General features: G+C 35.1%; 2 protein-coding genes across 5 annotated transcripts; one reads left to right on the top strand and one right to left on the bottom strand.

Annotated features, from left to right (window-relative positions):
* Positions 1-2,193: 2,193 nt before the first annotated feature.
* On the bottom strand, positions 2,194-13,755 carry LOC108098407 (synaptotagmin-7). 4 transcript variants are annotated; one of them, XM_017201299.1, is made up of 10 exons: positions 13,628-13,755; positions 13,522-13,557; positions 12,969-13,131; positions 9,481-9,621; positions 9,346-9,427; positions 5,170-5,472; positions 4,599-4,679; positions 4,365-4,533; positions 3,283-3,495; positions 2,194-3,200 (listed from the first exon to the last, which is right to left on the bottom strand). In XM_017201299.1, exons 3-10 carry the CDS (start codon positions 13,127-13,129, stop codon positions 3,100-3,102), a joined length of 1,251 nt encoding a protein of 416 aa, XP_017056788.1. In that variant the 5' UTR covers positions 13,130-13,131; positions 13,522-13,557; positions 13,628-13,755; the 3' UTR covers positions 2,194-3,099. The 4 variants fall into 4 exon arrangements, with proteins under 4 accessions (XP_017056788.1, XP_017056787.1, XP_017056789.1 ...); XM_017201298.1 differs by lacking the exon at positions 13,522-13,557; XM_017201300.2 differs by lacking the exon at positions 13,628-13,755 and having other exon boundaries at positions 13,306-13,529.
* A 3,204-nt stretch (positions 13,756-16,959) lies between these two features.
* LOC108098411 (UV excision repair protein RAD23 homolog A) lies at positions 16,960-19,914 on the top strand. Its single transcript, XM_017201306.2, is given in 6 exon segments — positions 16,960-17,136; positions 17,247-17,370; positions 17,373-17,924; positions 19,138-19,232; positions 19,302-19,628; positions 19,685-19,914. Coding segments are annotated over 6 exon segments (1,275 nt in total). The 5' UTR covers positions 16,960-17,070; the 3' UTR covers positions 19,796-19,914.
* The last annotated feature ends 362 nt before the right edge of the window (positions 19,915-20,276 follow it).

Here is a 20,276-nt window from a genome sequence, read left to right as displayed (position 1 = left end):
TGCGAATAGGTTCGAACGCCAGAACGAACCGGTAAAATCGTCAGATTTCTGGAATATTTCTTAATTCAAAAGATTCGGGTGAATTTATATGGTCAGAGTGAAGAAATAAGAAGTGATACAGTGGAAATGCGAATGAATGTGACGATTTCTTCGAAAACATTCAAATGTAAAACCGTTTTTGTTTTGGCATTTAATACGTACGAAAAAAGGCAGATAAATAAGTTTTTGTATGTTAACTTACCAGGAAAACCATGCTTACAAATATTTTGTCAAACCCTGGATTAAAAAATAAATAAATAAATAAAGGAATAAGAAAAAGAAATTTCTGGCACTGTTTATCTTTTAAGCTTTAATTTTTATGCAACTAACTTCGTATTTCGAACATCCACCGGTGTTCCTTATTATCGCCACAAGTATTTTTTACTTACACGTAAATTTTACTAAAAATCACATTGCTAAAATCATATTACTAAAAATCATATTCTTTTAGATTTAGAATTAATCGACACAAGCTTGTGCGGTTGCAAATACAAAGTTCCTATATGAGGACGAATAAAAATGATCAAAATTAAGAGTAGATTCAATAAATAAAAGCAAAGCTATAAAAAACAAAAAAAAAAAAAACAAAAAATTGGTAGCATAGTTAGTAAATTATTTTAGTTCATATTGAAAATTATTTCTTAATAACAATCATTTGCATTTTGCGAGTTTTGACCCCAGCTTGATATTAGACAGATCGCCGATATTTTTTATTATAAAATTGTATGATTATTTAATAAGCAGAAATTAAAGCAGTAGTTTGTTATTTTGTTTTATATGTAAGTCAACACGGTCTCCCAGCAACAGGGAAGTTCCCAAGCTGATCATGTATAGCCGTCATGAAAATAATGCAAGGCCGGAGACACATGCGGCTATTGCACAACGACGTTACCAAAATCCCAAGCTTCGGTCAGTGCAATCAGCGGGCAATGCACTTTTTTTAGATTACGGTGTTTATTTATAATAAATTAATTAATTAAAATTAAGTTTTTTTTGGAATAACGGCCCTAGCAATTATTGCTGGGTGGGGAGATCTCTCCGCCGGAAACATGTGCGGCTAGTGTTCCACGTTAAAGACCGCGCCAGCCTATTTGGATGAGCATTTATCTTAACTTTGCTTTTCTACTGTCGAATTCCTCTTTAACAAATCCCACGTAAATCTCTCTTTTTTTTATATCATTATTTATTAAAACTTCTTTTGAAGAGACTTACAATAAGAACTCAAACCTTAACCTATATTTTATATTATTATTTTATATTATTTATTATTAATTACTATGTTATATTATGATAATAATTGGTCAACAGCCCTCAATTGGGCAGGAGTGGGCGGTCGTTGCGCTGTAGACGAGAGTGGCTCCTGAGCCGCCTGAGCTGCCTGGCTAGTTGGTTTGGATGTATTGATATTATTAATATTGATACAGGTGGAAGAGGTGTCTCCTTCGTAAAATTATAATACTATCGGAAAAAGCATATACACTGATACGTTGTAAGGTCCTTATTTTGGGAATCTCTCTGGCGTTAGGGTCTGTGGGAGACAAGTTCTATTAAATCCCTCCATCCCTATCCGTTGTATGGATTGTTGTCTCTCCCTCTTCCAAAAAGAAGACAAGATTATATTTTAAAGTTAATTCGAAATAATATTCATAGATGTACCTGTGATTTTCGCGTTGGAGGCATGCCTCGCGAGGACTGGAGCCGTAGTGCTGGGTAACAGACTTGACTGGAGCCGTAGTGCTGGGTAACAGACTTGACTACCAGAATATTTACCTTTAAATTCCTTTTAATCGATAAATTAATCTGGACTTGGGATCATTTTATAGCTAAACTGGGGCTCAAAGCTGGAAGTCTAGTTTGTGTAAAGACTGGATAGTGAGCATGAGAATACTGTATAAGATAATTACTTACATATTTAGACCACTAGCCAGAAATTAAAAAATTACGCATTGTTTTAATTACCCTTATTTAATGCTTTATTTGCTGCTATGAATAAATAAGTTAAATATTTTAACAGGTATATAACAAATATGTAATTTCAAGGTGGGTTGAATTTTCGATTTTTTCGTTTTTTAAACTCAGTTTCATTTATCGACTATAAATATATATTTTTTAATTCTTTCTTCTCTCTCTCTCTCTTTCCCTTTCTCTCTTTCTTTCTCTCTTTCGCCCTCCTCCCTCTCTCTCTATCTCATTTAAATTTTTTTTATTTCGGCAATGGTTGGCTAATTATTTTTACTTTCATTAAAAATCATTTATGTTATTCTTTATTGTGCTAATGCAATAATTTTCTGATCAGATAACCTACAGTTAATATTATACGTATGCGGTTAAAGAATATTTAAGAATATAAGAACTCTTTTTCCAATTAATTTCATTTAAAAACATGTAACAATGTCTTTATAGATTAGTTAGTCTAATGCTATAATTTAACAATTTATTTTTAATGTTATTTACATTTTAAATATTTCCTGGGGATTTTTTTTTTTTTGAGTATGTCAGATGTCTAACATGTATGGATAAAAATATCCGACAAACGAATCTGATAAAATTAATAATTCACCCCTGATACCGGTTGATACTTTTTTTAATATTATAATAAATTTGTTATTTTTTTATATGACAAAATAAACTAGAAAAACGTTAAAACCAACAAACTATTTAGTTGTTAAGTTTTTATAATAATTAAAAAAACAAAGTTTTTAAGTTAGAAAAATAAATTTCAACACCTTTAGTTTTTAAACAGCAATTAATTGTATAACAATATATATAAAAATGTTTTCATAACCCATAACCTTACAAAATATATCTCTACATGTAAGCACGTAAAAAACAATTGCCCTAATCAGAACAATTACATTTTTAGAATTTAATTGATATTGATTTCATTTTTCCAACGTTATAGTTTTGTGCAGGCTATAAATTTTTGTCGACCTCTTTTATTTTGAACCGCTAATTTATATGTATATGCAAGTACAAATTAATTTATGTACATCCATGTACGGGTCTCTACAACATACTTATTGGTTTTAGTATTATTTAGTTATTGATTTAATATTAAAGTTACTCAGGTTTTAAGCGATGCCATTGTACTACAGTTTGTCTGGGCTTTGAGATCATGTCCTGCCAATGCTTGGTTTCCGATGCTCCAGAGCCGTTTTTCCCTTTATTTATTTATGTTTTAAAGATAGAAAAGTGTTTTTAAACATATATTTTTGCAAAACAGTTTACTTTTTCTTTGCTTACCAGCTAATAAAATTCGTCCTATTAGCTCGTTTCTGCCAATGTTATCAAAATCCATTACCATAACATCCAGGGAGCATTCTCTTATTTTTTCCCATGGAACGTTAAAACTAAATGATTCATTGAATACTGGATTTAATGTACACGTAAATATAGGTGTTTTTCTTTTTTCTACTCTCTTATCGCCAAACTGAAGCCAAACCTTTACATAAGGATCTTAAATTGTAAAGAGAAGAGTTATTAAGTTATTTGGGTAGATTTAAATCATTTTGAAATTTATGTAGTCAATTTCCTTGATAATAAAAAGTTCATCAAACATATTGTTCAGGGGTGTCACAGACCAAACAATTGCCATAAACATCTTCGGCATGTTTTCAAATCCAAAAATACTTATTACACCGGCAGAGAAAGGTGTACTTTTTAAAACGCCTTAATTTTTTCGATACTCTTAATAGTTTTCTAATTTTTGTATGATTGATCTAATATTATATATTAGGACCGCAATACATTTTTAAATTTTAAAGTAAATGCATAAATGTTTACCAACATCGATGCCATTAGTTTTCTTTATGTTCAACGAAATATTATTTGTAAAATTTAATTTTATATGCTTAAATGATAAAAAAAAAAAAACAACGAGTTAATAGAGACATTAGATTTTAATGAAATTTAAAAAGGGGAAATTCAAAAATCCTAAAAATCCTAAATACTATCTGAAAAAAATCATGTTACCAGCTCGTCGTTATTTCTTCGATGTCTCCTATGAGAGCTTTCCGACACAATTTTTAACTTTTTATCGAGATGGCTTTAAAAATGAAAGAATAGTTTACGTAAAAACAGAAACAGACTTGGGACTTTGGAATTAAATTTTTTGAAAATCGGATGACCATATAGCTAACATATAAACTATCGGTAAAAATGTAAAATATTAATAGAAAAATCAATGAAGCTTCGATATTTTGCTCGACATAAGTAAAGACTGCAAGGGTATATAAGCTTCATTTATTATTTTCTGGCATAGCTAATTTCCAAAAAACTTCAAAAAACTGTTAAAGAATTCTGTGACATCCCTCGAAAATGCTTACCAGATTTGCCGTTAATATCCTTAGCTTTTAAATTTCTCGCTTTAATCAATGTTAAAGTCAAAATTGAGTTTGAGGGATGATAGCAAAGTGAGGAAAGTAGTTCACCACATTTATCCTTTGCAGGGGGCTTTAGTGCTTTCCAAAAAGATTGTTTTCCAGCAAAGTCCACCTTTCGAACAAATAAAGCACAAATTTTAATGGAGGAATGGAAAATGTATTTCATAAATTAGTTACCTGGCAAAGGGGAAGAAACACTTCTCCTATAGAGTCATCTCTTGAGAACCGATCGTAGTCAAAAACATGTAAATGTAAAACCTAAACAAATTGATATTGACGATATTATTAAAATACTATTAATATACTATTGTTTATACAAGGTTTCCTTTTGAAAAAGATGGTTATCGGTTATCGGTTAGTTTATAGAAAATAACAAAACATCGTTATAACCGTTATTTTATTAAACATTCATGGACGGTGTGACCCCTGTCCTATTTTCGATCTCTGCCTTTCTACGATCTCTGCTTGGGTGGACGTTTCCCCTTTTTAAAAACTCAAACATAAATTAAAATAAAATCAGAAAGTCGGAATCCCCTAAAAACCCAAAAACAAAAAAAAAAAAAACATTGTTGCGGGAGGACCAGTGACATTATAATTATGCTTATTATATACATTATAGGTATTTATATGTATGTATATGAGAAATATTTTATTAATAAGACTAAAAGATAAACAAATTTTTCTTTTAAAGTATCAAGATTGACCATTAATTTCCAATATTTAAAATTGCTTAAAAATGTATACTTACACGAGATTGAAGTTTTTGAATGGGAAATCCCTCAAAGTAGAATGTTTCGTTCCATCTCGGATTAAGAGTTCGGCGTTTTATTTTGGTTTCCAATCTATGTTTTTTATCTGGTAGCAGGGTTACACGAACATATGGATCGGAAGTGCCACTTAAATCCTTTGCAGGAAGCTCTTTTCCTTGAAGAACTTTCAAGATTAACGTCGTGTTTTGAAAATCGTATTCTAAAGAAAAATGGATTTGTCCAACATTTTCACTAGGATCTGTGCTATCCAGGTACATGTCTGTCATCGAGATACTTTTGTTCTGCAAAAATGGAAAGTAGAAAATTGATATGAATACATAAATCTTGTCGGGGGGATGGGGGAGAGCATATAAGGCAAAGTGTCTGACTGCATTCAACTTGGTGAATGCCAGCATGATCCTTATCACTGATCTCCTCAAGCCGACGCACTACCTCCACGTGGTTCTCCCTGGATTGCCATTTAACATCCGTTGAGTGGCAAACTAAAGCGCGCGACGAGAGTCCTAGCTCTTCAAACTAGGTTGTGGCGTAGGACTTGAAATCCACCCATAGAAAAACCAAAATTCAATGAAAGAAGCAGAAGAAGCCTCGGAACGGGACCGATTTAACGTTGACGACCATGGCAAACGAAAAAGGACAATGATTTGAGAGTATGCACGTGGAATGTACGAACACTGTACAGACCAGGTGCTGCTCAACAACTAGCAGATACCCTCAAAAAATGTAGGGCCGATATCGCTGCTATCCAGGAAATGCGATGGATAGGGCAAGGTTGCATTAAGAAGAAGGACTGCGACATCTACTACAGCTGCCATCCAGAAAGGCATGAATTTGGCTGTGGCTTCGTTGTTGGCACCAGACTGCGGCGCCGAGTCTCTCACTTTCTGCCAATAAACGAGAGACTTGCAACGATCCGAATTACTGCCAAATTCTTCAACATCAGCCTGATATGCACGCACGCTCCAACCGAAGAAAAAGACGATATAACCAAGGATACTTTCTATGCGGAGCTCGACCGAGCTTACGGCCGCTGCCCTTCTCATGACATTAAAATCCTCCTTGGGGACTTTAATGCCAAGGTTGGGCGAGAAGACATCTTCGGTGCCACCGTCGGGCGATTTAGTCTACATGAGACCACCTCGAGCAATGGTCTCAGATTAATAGGCTTTGCTGCAGCGCATAATATGGTAGTTCGTAGTACTGGGTTCCGTCATTTGGACATACATAAGGCGACGTGGCTCTCTCCCGATCGACTGACCAGAAATCAGATCGATCATGTTGTGATCGATGCAAGGCATGCATCTAGCGTACTCGACGTGCGATCCTGTCGGGGTCCCAACATCGACTCCGACCATTATCTTGTTGCAGCTTAGATTCGCACACGGCTATGTGTTGCGAAGGTTGCACGTCGGGGACTGCTAAGAAGGCTGGACATCGGAAAGCTGCAATCACAACAGACAAGGGATACATTCTCCACTCAAGTCTCTGGCCTATTGAGCCGAACCACTCCAACACCTGAAGACATCAGCGATCAGTGGGCGCTCATATCCCACTCCCTGCGAACTTCCGCAGAAGAAGTCATTGGATTCCAGCGCCCCCCAACAAGGAATCCATGGTATGACCAGGAGTGTCGGGACGCAACAGCTGCAAAAGACGCCGCCTACCGAAGAACACTGCAAGCTGGGGCTACACGGGCTGTTGTTGAGGTCTACAGGTTAAGGAGAAGGGATGAGAAACGCCTTTTCAGACGCAAGAAAAGAGAACATGAAAAGCGAGAGTGTGAAAGCATAGAGAGCAGCAGATGCCGAAATGAAGCTCGTAACTTCTATCAGAGGGTTAAGCGTCTGACCCAAGGTTGTAAGACTGGAGGAGTTGCATGCAAGGACAATGACGGAAACCTAGTCACAGATGCAGAGAATGTGCTGAAGCTATGGAGGGATCACTTCTCAAGCCTGTTAGCTGGCTCTGGCACGGGCTATGAAGATTATGATCCACAAACCCCAATCTATGGTACTGATATAGATGTACCGACCCCAAGCCATGCCGAAGTCAAGGATGCAATCCAACGACTCAAAAACAATAAATCTGCAGGTGCTGATGGCCTGCCGGCTAAATTGTTTAAGGCAGCTGGTGATATGTTGGTAGGGAGCATGCACCAACTAATCAGCAAGATATGGCGTACGGAGAGCATGCCCGAAGATTGGAACCTCAGCATGATCTGTCCTGTCCTGAAGAAGGGTGATGCCACATTGCGCACCAATTACCGTGGCATTAGTCTTCTTCCAGTCGCATACAAGGTCCTTTCGAGCGTACTGTGTGAAAACCTGAAACCCCATGCCGAAGCACTGATTGGACCTTATCAGTGCGGGTTCAGGCCTGGCAAATCCACTATTGACCAGATTTTCACCTTGCGCCAAATCCTGGAGAAGTCCTATGAGAACCAGATCGACACTCATCATCTATTCGTCGATTACAAGGCTGCATTCGATAGTCCCCGGCGAGATCGCCTATATGCCGCCATGTCTGAGCTTGGTATACCAGCAAAGCTAATACGGCTTTGCAGGATGACATTGAGCAACACCATCAGCTCTGTCAAGGTAGGAAACGACCAATCCGAAACCTTTAGTACCAAGTGTGGTCTCAGACAAGGTGACTCGCTATATTGCATGCTCTTCAATATTCTAATGGAGAGTATTGTAAGGAAGGCTGGTGTGCATCGGACGGGCACGATTCTGTCAAACAGGTGTGTCCAACTCCTTGGTTACGCTGATGATATTGATATCATTGGCCGAACCAAGCGTGATGTTACAGCAGCCTTTGGGGCTATTGAAAAAGAGTCGGCTAAAGTAGGACTAGCAGTGAACATGGACAAGACAAAGTTTATGGTGTGCTCAAGCAGAGAATCGCGGCGTCTTGATTCTCAGCTGACTGCAGACAGCTATAGCTTTGAGTCCGTCAAGGAATTCATCTACCTTGGCACTGCTATAACTAGCACAAACGATGTCAGCCTAGAGATTAAGCGGAGAGTCACACTTGCCAACAGGTGTTACTTTGGGCTCAGTAGGCATTTCAACAGTAGAGCTCTCTCTCGACAGGCAAAAATAACACTCTACAAGACGCTCATTCTTCCAGTACTCTTATATGGTGCGGAGTGCTGGACAGTGGTGCAATCCGATGCAGCCGCTCTTGGAGTGTTCGAGAGAAAGATTCTCCACAAGATCTTTGGTCCGATTTGCGTTGGCGATGCCTATCGCACTCTTATATGGTGCGGAGTGCTGGACAGTGGTGCAATCCGATGCAGCCGCTCTTGGAGTGTTCGAGAGAAAGATTCTCCACAAGATCTTTGGTCCGATTTGCGTTGGCGATGCCTATCGCATTAGATGGAACCACGAGCTGTATGAGCTGTACGGGGATGTTGATGTAGTCAGTCGAGTTAAAATTCACAGACTCCGCTGGCTGGGTCACATCGCCCGTATGGAAGAAGACGCTCCGGCCCGTAAGGTGTTTGATGCGGTAATTGTCGGGAAACGGAGGAGAGGACGACCCCGGATGCGTTGGCAAGACCAGGTGATGGAAGCCCTGTCTACATCCGGTGCTGCCAACTGGAGAAGGCGCGCCCAGGACAGGGATGCGTGGAGGCAAATCGTGCAACAGGCTGTGACCCGTCAAGGGTTGTGATGGCCAATTATTATTATAAATCTTGTCTGTCTGTCCGTCCGTATGATGTTGAGATCTCACGAGCCTTATAAGCTAGAATATTGGAATTAAAAATTTAGATACGTCAGTTTCGAAGCAGGTTTTTAAATTTGTGTGCTTCGACCACTTTATTCCTCAAAAAAGGCAAATGTTTTCTCAATATCTGTTAATACGAAACTTTTTATAACACTATTCAGGGATATTTCTTACTTGATGTTACAGTAAAGTATTAAATAAGTTATAGCTTACTTAACATGTTAAATTAGATGTCATAAAACCGTAACTGGTTGGGAATCAAAACTTTTCGATAAGTTAATGTTCTTTTTAGAATCATGATACAAACTCAAGAACAACTTAGAATTCTTGATTCTTGAATTCACTTATTAATATGCATCTTTATTATTATTTTATTATACTATTTATTTATATTATTTATTATTATACATTTACATACTTACAGCGGAATCTTTAGACGTCCCATCTCCCACGTTACCAGCTGAAGAAACATTTTGTTGTTTTGCTGGTGTGGTCCCCGAACCACTTTGTAAAAAATGTAAGTTATTTAATTTTTGTAATATGTCAGAAGTACCTACCCTATTAAAGGAGTTCTTAGACTCAAAAATCCATTTAACTTCCTGTTGATGTTATTCTGAAGAGGAGTCGTAATAGCTTGCGGTGCCGGCACTTGCGGTTTTGTAGGTGGGTTACCAGAGTCAACAATATCCTGGGCAGCCCTGTTGGTATTCAAATTAAAATAATATATTAATGCCTAACTTTTAAGCACTTAAAGGGCCCTTCCTGTAACTCGTCTATTAAATACATTTGATCACGACAAGCCAACATTTTAAGACAGAAGAGAAGAAAATCCAAATTTTTTGAGATCTTAAAGTCAATCCAAATCACACTTTCAAAACCTTGGAGCACAAAAAGGCTAAAAATTGCAGTCTTTTTAGTCTAACAATTAAGTTTAAAAAAAAATGAATAAAAATAAATAAATTAAATAAATAGACGGTCAGGGATCGCCCTCATTCACGGAATGAGAAACCACTGTTTTTTTTTTTTTTTTTTTTTTTTTGTGAAATAGGATACAGGTTGATGGAAACATTTTCGACCTCATAAAGTATATATTTTTGACCAGGATCATCTGACTAGTATATAAAAGTCTGTATATCTGTCTTAAACACAAGGGTATTAAGCTTTTGTGGCATTCCAAGGACAATTTAAGACATATATTAGGATTTTACTCATAAACACGCAGTAAATGAGGTTTTTTTGCAGCTTTTACAGCCACAAATTCATTGGATGTTTTTTGATAGTGCTGCCAGGGGCGGATTAAGACAACTTGCCGCCCTAGGCAGTTTTGATTTTGCCGCCCTAGACTGCAGCCTAATTTTCACTTTTATATCATTGTTTTATTGACCTTGTGTTACACGGTTGCATGAATTTCCACATTAGGAATATGGATTCAATCAGAGAAGCAGGTAGTGATGGTTCAGAATTCTTTTTTAATATCATCTTTTTTGTCAGTTGTACATATTAACATAAGTATTTGTATATCTGTGCGTTTGTTCGTTTATTCGGTTGTTCAGTGGTTTGTGTGTTCTTACGTCGTGCCTTACGAATCGCAAAATCAGAAATGATTGCATCGCATTCTACCTCACGTAAAACTTCCGCTTCTATTGTCAACAAAGCCAAAGAATTCAAGCGATTTTGTCCAATAGTTGATCTAAAGTAATTATACCCTTGCAGAGCAAAGGGTATTATAATTTCAGTCAGAAGTTTGCAACGCAGTGAAGGAGACACCTCAGACCCCATAAAGTATATATATTCTTGATCAGCATCACCATCTGAATCGAAATATGTATGTACGTCTGTCCGTCTGTCCGTCTGTCTGTTTCTCTTTAAACTAGTCTCTCAGTTTTAAAGCTATCTTGCTGAAACTTTCCCAAAAGTTATTGCACGCAGTATATAAGTCGGAACGAGCCGGATAGGCCGACTATATCGGATAGCTCCCATACAAGAGAATGAAATATAAAATTCTTACTCCGTTGTTTTTGATCAGATCGACTTGATTCCTTTCAGATGGCGTTTTCTAACTGCTATTAAATTTCGGATTAAATTTTATCAAAATCGGATAACTCTATCATATAGCTGCCATAGGAGAGATAAAAAATTATATATATGTATAAATAATGGGAAAAAAATTATAATGTCGTTGTTTTTAATGCCACGAGCATGATTTTTGGAACATAAAGTTTTTTAAATACTCTTAAGTTGAAAAAAAAAATTTCATAAAAATCGGAGTACTATATCATATAGCTGCCATAGGAAAGATCGAAAAATCTGTATAGAAATAACGGAAATAAAATTATAACCTCGTTGTTTTTCATCAGACAATCATAATTTTTGGAATATAGAGTTTTCTAATGAGTCTTGAGTTACCAATTAAATTTCATCAAAATCGGACGACTATATCATATAGCTGTCATATGAACAATATGGTAAATTAATAGAAAAATCGTTATAGCTCCGATGCTCTTTAGCTTTTATGTATTTTGTTCGTCATATTTAGTAACTGCAAGGGTATATAAGCTTCGGCTTGCCGAAGCTAGCTTCCTTTCTTCTTTTTTACTCGTTTCAATTCAAACGCACGGTAATTTTCGGTTATAATGATTGTGCGTTTGAATTTCCGCGTGTTCGCGGCAGCGAAAAGAAGTATATTGAACAATATGTTAGAGTTGAAGACCTGAGAGTAAAAATTGTTTGTGTCTATTAAAAAGTAGTATTTTATGTAGTGTTAACAGTCGAAATTTGCCGCCCCTAAAAATTTGCCGCCCTAGGCAGCTGCCTATGTTGCCTAGTCGGTAAATCCGCCACTGAGTGCTGCCCGTAGAGAGGTCTTGATCTTCAAAAGTTGTAACGCTTTTTGTAATTTGTAAATTGCTTATATGGTAAACGGGTATATGAAAGACCAAGCCATCGACTTTTGTTTTCTTTACATTGTGTACCTACTCCAAGCAAAAGAGGGACCTTATATTTTGATACAACAAAGTTTAATTCTGATGTTGAGGCACCTTAAGTGTTATTGCATTACTCCCTATGTAGGTCTATGTCGGGGATTCTCAGGCCTCATTTTGTAGTAGTAAGTTAGTCCTAAGCAACACTGTGCAATATTAGATTTAAGTATTATACAACACTATGCTCACTCTCACGAGAGAGCATGAAGGAAAAGGATCTTTTTGGCTGCGAAGGAAACATCACAGGTGTGTGCGCTTACTAATATTTGAAACATTTTTTTTATCGTAACAATCTAATAATTTTTTATAGTTGCTAGCTCATTTTCATGGCATTTCCAGAGGTATTCCCAGGGGGTACTATTTGGGCTCAACAATAATCCAGACCAGAGGTGTTTCCTTTGTCGTTTTCCCTGCCTCGATAAAAGGTTGGACTTCCTCGGTTTATTAAAATATTTTTTATATTTCTCGAACTAGATCTATGGTTGCTAAAGTAGGTAAAAGTGTGCGTCGAGATTAAAAAAAAAATGGCATTCATGAGGACGGACTAACAAATAGACGTACAGATCGAAAAGCTGATCAACTTGTCTGATCCCGATCAAGAATATATAAATATACCATATATATAAACCATGTTTATATAACAGCTTTTAAACAAATAAAGTGTACGTATGATAGACCCAGCTACGATATAATTTTTATATCATTGCTAAAGCTATTTCAACATAGAACATAGAACATAGAATATCCTATCCAACCCAAACTATTTCAGTTTATTATATAACTACCTGTTCCAGCGGTAAAATATATTTTATAAGAAAAAAGCGGTGACAGTGAAGTGACACTTTTCACTTACTGAGTTTTTGTATTATCACATTATGAATTTAGCAAAAAAGCTTGTCTAAAAGCGATATTTAACGTATTCACTTGTACATGTAAGTTAGTTATGAGTTTAGCCACCAATGCGTGTATGTTATTATTATTATTACTACTATTATTTTTGATCGAACCCGCATATCAGATTTTCTGATTCGCTTTTCACGCAGTGATTAAAATACTTGACTTACCTAAGACTATAACTACTAGATTCCTCATCTTCATTTGGCTCAATAAACTGCAGTTGGGATCTTTTATGTCGCCACCACAAGTATCCGCCAGCCAAAAACAGAGCTATTGCGATAATTAGACCCAAGACAGCCAGACAAGCTATTAGTACTATGCTCGCCATATCTGCAATAAGAAATTATTAAATATATATAAATTAAATGTTTACATTTAATATCACTTGTTTCTGCCTAAAATAATGGTGTTATGTAAGATTGACTATGTTTTTAATACCAAAATATGAAAAATAGTCGGTTTAGTAATTGATAAGTCAAGAAGAATAATTCTTTTGTTTTTTACCTCAATAATTACGATTTAATCAAATACTTTTCCAAACAAAGAACAGTCGCACTTTAAATGGTGTACATTTTCATTTTAGGTTTGCTTAAATAATGCTACATAATACGGTAAATAGCATTTTTTTTACATTAAACTAATAAACAGTTTTGTTGTTATTCACATATTATTATTATTATTTGAATTTTGATATTTAATATGTAAAAACACAAGCTTTACCAGTTACAGCTGCCGGACTAGTCAATAGAATAATACCTAGAACCAAAATTCTATCTTAATCATAATACGATGGCTTTATTGTTGGTAAACGGTCTTGCAAAAGTACCTAAATATTTAATTTAACAATGTAAGTCGTTCTGTTTAATTTTACAAAAAACGTAAATGTTTTAGTTATTAAGATAATACGTTCGTATAAGTTTATATCAAACCACTTATGCCAATGAAAACACACCGAATACATTTTTTTATAAGAGCTGCGTCGGACGATTTGCATAAAAAGCTCCACTCTTTGCGCATGGCAATTAAAGGAACACAGATAAGAGGAAATAAGTGGAGTGCTTTACAAGTTGCTATGTTCTTGGATATGACTGTTTATTGGAAGTATATACCGTTATATACCACTGAAATAAGAGGCAAGGAATTCCTTTTCTTGTTTGTTGTTTCGGTGAGTACGGTAAATTTACCGTTAAAATCGCACCGCTCTCTGACTTATCACAATTTCGCACATTTATTGTTTTGCGTATTTGTAATTTTGATTTTTTATTTATTATTTATGGCCTTTTTAATATTTTCTCACAATTTATTCTTGACCGAAATGAAATGTTAAAGGTTATTGTCTAATGATAATGGGGTTTTATCAAATTAGCTTTCTACTATATTACTCAAGTTTAGCAGTAACAATCTTTAAAAATCCAGAAAACCTTTTAAGAATTCTTTCTAAAATAAATAAAAATAATCCCGCTTCTTTTTATGGACTGATTTCCAAAAATATCGAATAAAAAATCTAAAAGATTTTTTACCAACTAATTTAGATTGCTCTAAATTGGGCGAGTTTTTTTTGCTCAAAAAAGCTTTAAAAAAGGCCTTATAGAAGTCTGAAAAAATGTTGGTGAAGCGTCCTGAAATTGTAGTTATGTCAAAAAGCAAAAAAAAAAAAAAAAGCACCGAATCTATATAAGGAATGGCTAAAAAGGATGTTGATCAACTGGATCATGCCAGGCAATTTGATCGTATGTTTGGAACTTGAAACCTGTGAAAGAGAAGTTATTCCAAATTTCAAAATAACTTCTCAAAATTAATCCTGCGACGTTTCGTTTATTCAAAAGCTGTAGAGAGCTTTTTCCCAGAGCAAATGAGTTGGAATTCAGAATGGATATACCGAAAAAGAAAGGCTACAATAACGAATTGTAAATAAAAACTCCATGTGTTTTTTGTCAATATTAGAAATTAATTATCAAATATTTGGAAAATGATTTATTGAATTATTAAATGACGAGTAGCAAGTTAAAATGCAACATGTTATTTGTAAATATTAAAACTACCTAACCTCTAAACCAATTAGCCTTAAAATTGTAAATAAACAAAAAGACTACAGGTATATTACTTAAATCGAGTAACTGCTTAGTACAGAACGACTTTAAAATTTATCACAAAATATTAGTCATACAGTTTATTTATAAATTTAAATCACTGTTTATACACTGCGTAAGTGCTAATCATATTGTAAATAGGTGAAAAATCTACGTTTACTGAAAATGATGTTATGCGACAGATTTGTCATCTAAAGTTCTTATAACACTGCTCTGCATGGGTTTTGCGAATAAGATGCGATATATTGTTTCCGAAAGGACCTAACGGTGCATGCAGTTTGATTTTGGTCTCGTTTTAAAGATCACAAATCAAGTTTCAATTTCCAATATTACTTAATTTCGTAGCACGTCAGAATTTTGGGGTATAACTTTTCAAAAGTGGCCAAAAACCGCATTTTTTCACTTTTCAAACACGATTTTTTCGAAAACTTGACGTGATGGCAATCCGGATTCATGATCAGCACGAAAAAACCTTTCGGAAACACTACTTCGCATCTTATTCGCAGCGCAAAAGTTGAAATTAGCAGAGCAGTGTAATTAACTAGTAAACGAATACACAAACCAAGCTTGTAAAAAGCGATTAAGGGGTAAGGTTAAAAAAATTTTTTTGCATTTTTGAAGTGAAACTTCTTTAGGCCCGTTATGGATTTTCGGTGACGGAGTAAAACCGTTTCATGACCGTCACGAAAAAGCGAGGATCCCCATCCCTCTCTAACCGCTGACGAACGATCTCTCTATCCTCTCTCGCTCTCAGCGCGCTCGCACAAAGTTGAGAGCGTAAAAATCTTAAAAAAGAATGCGGTTGCGTGTGTGCGAACAAGCAAGTGCGTATGTATGCTTACTTGAGCGAGAAGACGATTTTTAAGCCGAAATCATTTCTGTGCCAAAACGAGTTCAGTTACAGCAATAGAAAAAAGGATGAGAGGTGTGAGTGTCAAAAGAAATTCTAAGTGAACAGGTTGCCTACAGATATTAACAGTTTAATTAATGTATTAGCTTATTACTATTATATTGTTATTTATGTAATATTGTATACTTGTAAATAAATTGAACATTTTTGGAACTATTCATTAACCGATCGTCATTCATCTATAAGAAAATAATAGATACAAAAATCCATGCCTCGTCCTTGAATTATTTAACCTCTAATCTTCAAACTAACCTAAAACAGAATATAAGAGATAATGAAAGGATAAGAGAGAAAGGCCTTGACCATTGCTGAGCTTCCAGCATGGACTGCCATGGAGTAAGAAGAAAAAGAAGTAAGAAGTGATAAGAGATAAGCGAAAAACAAAGCGATATACAATATTTTTTGGTTATTTTGTTAAGAGAATAAAAAAGGGTGTTATTTTAGTTGTTTTGGCTGAACCAAAGAAGAATGTTGTCGACTTTCGAAAATTGATATGCAGTTCTTTTCAGTAATGCTTAAAAACATGAAATACGCATTTTGAAGTGATTTTGGAAAATTTTCTGACAGAGAAATCGCAACTAAAATTATGTATGGAGAATCTGCATTTTAGAGCCTTGCGATCAATTTTGGCACACCAATTCGAGGTAATTGTTTACAAGTGCGGTGCAGAGCTTGAAAAGATAAAGTAAAATATGCAAATGTTGTGTTTTTTTCTAAAATTTGGAAATCCGTGGGCGGAAAGTGAAAATTTTGAACCATTTTTTTGTTATTTACAATTAAAGATGTGGTTTGTAGTACAAATTCGGATCTGAGTGACCGTATTTGCATGTGATGTGCCGATTATTGCAGTCGTCTGGTGGCGGATTATTGCAAATACGGTAACTCAGATCCGAATTTGTACTACAAATCGCAAAGGATGCATATTTTACTTTATTTTTTTAAGATATTTTTACAGTACACCGCACTTGTAAACAATTACCCAATTCGCTTACAGTACGCATTTCCAATTTTTTTTTTAATTTCGGCTTGTTATTAGGTTTGTACGTCAAATGCTTCAATTTGTATGTTAATCTAGATTTATTTTTAACTTACGTGTGAAAACGGTATTAGGAAGTTTTTGAAAATGGTATAGTATATTTTCAGTTGTTAGAAAATGGGTCACACTGATGACAATTCATTTTTTATATGATTGGTATTAAAAATCCAGTTTATAGTTTACATATGCATATTTACACTTAATAAGAGTTTGTTTTAATCTAAAACAGCATCATGATAATTACAGTAAAAAATCTTCAACAGCAAACTTTTACTATTGAGTTCTCGCCAGAAAAAACGGTATGTTGTATGTTTGAATTTAAAGACAATAGTAATTATACGCAAGCAAAACATTCATATATGTATATATGTGCTTTCAACAATTTGTGATGCAATAATATATTTTAAAGGTTTTAGAACTAAAGAAGAAAATATTTGACGAACGCGGTGCAGAATATGTTGCCGAAAAGCAAAAGCTGATTTATGCTGGCGTCATATTGACCGATGACAGGACGGTTGGTTCATACAATGTGGATGAAAAAAATTCATTGTAGTGATGTTGACACGCGATTCATCTGCATCCGGTTTGAAATCGAATCAACGTCGATCAAAGGAAAGTGAATGTGAAATAGGAACAAGCACCAACGATTCAAAGGATAACATAGCTTCAAAAACAGTGAATACTAGTACCACGTCTGGTACTAGTACTACTAGTAATACAGATGTCTTACCATCAGTTTTGACACCCGAAACCTCAACTCCTAGCCCTATATCCAGTAACGACTTGGTTGGAGATTTGGCAAACGCCTCCTTGCAATCCCGCGCGGAATCCAACTTGCTAATGGGTGATGAATACAACAAAACTGTTTCATCAATGGTGGAAATGGGTTACCCTCGGGAACAGGTTGAACGCGCGATGTCTGCCAGCTATAATAACCCTGAGAGAGCCGTTGAGTACCTTATCAATGGAATTCCCGCTGAGGAGGAACCCATTTTTAATGTCGATGAGTCACCAAACCCTAGTTTAATACCTTCTGGACCACAAAATGTGTCTGCATCTGTCGATCGTCCAGCAGAATCAAATGCAGGTAACCCCTATAAAAGAATTACTGATAAAAAAAAAAAAATAGTGATTAAAAGTAGAAAACGGCCACATTAACTTTTTGTTCCTTGTCATCTGATTCCTTAATCGATTTTTTTTTTTTTTTTTTTTGTATAGATATATGTTTTAAGAATGTGCTCAACAAATTTCAGATCAAAATTTGAAAAATTACAAGAGAATTCGGACAACTATATCATATAGCTACTACAGGAAAGATCGAAAAACCAAGCTATAATTAACAGAAATAAAAAAATAACCTCGTTGTTTTCTATGAGACAATCATGATTTTTGGAATTTAGACTTTTTAACGACTCTTGATTTTCGAATTAAATTTGATAAAAATCGGACGACTATATCATATTCATATAGCTATCAAATGAATAATCGTCGAAATGGAGAAAATTTCATTAATTTACTATAGATTTTTCGATCTTTCTTATGGCATTTTAGTGTTGTGGTATGTTAGTCTTGTTTTCGTGAAATTTAATTCGTAATTCAAGATTGATAAAAAAAAAAAAAAAAACCATTTGGAAGAAATGTTGTCATTATGATAAAAAACAACGGCGCAATAATTTTTTTTCCTGTTATTTTCATCTCTCCTTCGTGAGACTTCCGATATTATCATTATAATTTATTAGGTTGTTTGGTAATGACATACCGGTTTTTACATTCAAATTTCGCGCTTTGCTTGTGAAGTCAAATATAATCGTATCTGGCAATGCTGTATATCAGTGTTTCCCAAACTTTTCGGGACCGCGACCCACCTACACAAAAAATTGCAAGATCTTTATGACAATTAGTACCCAGCAAAAATCTACCCGCGACCCACCAGTGGGTCGCGACCAACAGTTTGGGAAATACTGCTGTATATCGTTTTAAAGGTATTGGTATCACCGTTAAAATGACATATAGTTTACATGAGCTTACACGTTAAAAAATTACAATCTATTGAAATGGAAATGAAATTACAATCGAACATAAATTCGGGCAATTTTGAAATTTTATTTTATTATTACCTTCATAAAAAGGGTAACAAAATTATAACAAATTGATTAAAAGGGTAAACACTGTCACTATTTTCAGTGCACCTGGAAAGTAATAAGTCTTTTAACATGCGTGATAACTGTAAATTCTTACTAATCATACTCAGTAATGAGCTTTTATTTATCTTCGAAAATATTTAATGATCTATGTTTCAGACCCCTTCGAATTCTTACGCAGCCAGCCACAGTTTATTCAAATGCGCTCTTTAATATATCAGAATCCCCAGCTTTTGCATGCAGTATTGCAACAGGTGAGTTCAAAAAACAAGTAAGAAAATAAAAAAATAAATAGAAATAAAATAAATAATTTTTGCAATTAGATTGGACAGACAAACCCAGCTCTTTTACAACTAATTTCTGAGAACCAGGACGCGTTTCTTAATATGCTAAACCAGCCAATTGAAAATGAATCCGAATCGAATGATACAGTACCCCCAGCTTCTACTGCACGTTCGCAGTCAAACTCTGCGCAGATTGAAAGTCAGTTTTCCTCAGATCTGGAAGGGGCTGTTGCTGTACAGAGATCAACCGCTGGAGCCAACGTATTACATAGAGGAGACAATGCACCGGAAACCGAAGACTTGGAACAACCTTTAGGAGTCTCAACCATACGCCTAAATCCCCAAGACAAGGATGCAATAGAACGGGTATGCAATTAGGTACTAATACGATTAAGATAACTTATAGAACACTTTTTTTATAGCTTAAAGCACTTGGATTCCCAGAAGCACTTGTATTGCAAGCTTATTTTGCATGTGAAAAGGATGAGGAACTAGCAGCTAATTTTCTGCTTTCGTCTAGCTTCGATGATTAGGCCGCCAAAATGTAAAAATGTATACCTTTACAAATACCGAAATCGTTACAAATAACACTAGAACTCCGTAAACCGGTTGTAAAGAAATAAATCAAATAAATGTATGAAATGTAATCAGATTCGTTAGCGAGTGCATTACTTCAAAAATAATATCTCAATCACATAGATTGATGTTTAAGAAGATTCATTGCTTAACAGAATTAAAAATATACTTTTCCTGAATCTGTAGCTCTGTAATTTTGGCTGGAATGTTGATATGGAAATTGAAAAAATATAATATAAAATAAGTAACGACTCCGATCTACGAATTGAAATTGAAAATCGGCTAACTATAACTAAAACTGCAAGATACGCTTTTGCTCGCCTAAGTTAGCTTTCTCTTTTGTTGCAGCATAAAATTTTCCAACGACTCTTGAAATACGCTTAAAATATAAGAGTGCGAATTAAACATTAATAAATAATTTAACTGCCATAGAAAAAA

Source organism: Drosophila ficusphila, unplaced genomic scaffold, assembly GCF_018152265.1.
Source record: "Drosophila ficusphila isolate 14025-0441.05 unplaced genomic scaffold, ASM1815226v1 contig_220, whole genome shotgun sequence".
Taxonomy (NCBI): Eukaryota; Metazoa; Arthropoda; class Insecta; order Diptera; family Drosophilidae; genus Drosophila; species Drosophila ficusphila.
Note: the sequence above shows the minus strand (reverse complement) of the source record. Positions and strands in the feature narration are given on the sequence as shown.

What these genes read in the sequence shown, in the direction of transcription:
- LOC108098407 (XM_017201299.1), bottom strand. Translation starts at nt 13,129, where the DNA reads ATGGCGAGCATAGTACTAATAGCTTGTCTGGCTGTCTTGGGTCTAATT. An exon ending in GGATATTAACGGCAAATCTG is followed by an intron (nt 3,496 to 4,364) that starts GTAAGCATTTTC and finishes TTACAATTTAAG; the next exon opens with ATCCTTATGTAAAGGTTTGG. An exon ending in AGGACGAATTTTATTAGCTG is followed by an intron (nt 3,201 to 3,282) that starts GTAAGCAAAGAA and finishes AAATAAATAAAG; the next exon opens with GGAAAAACGGCTCTGGAGCA.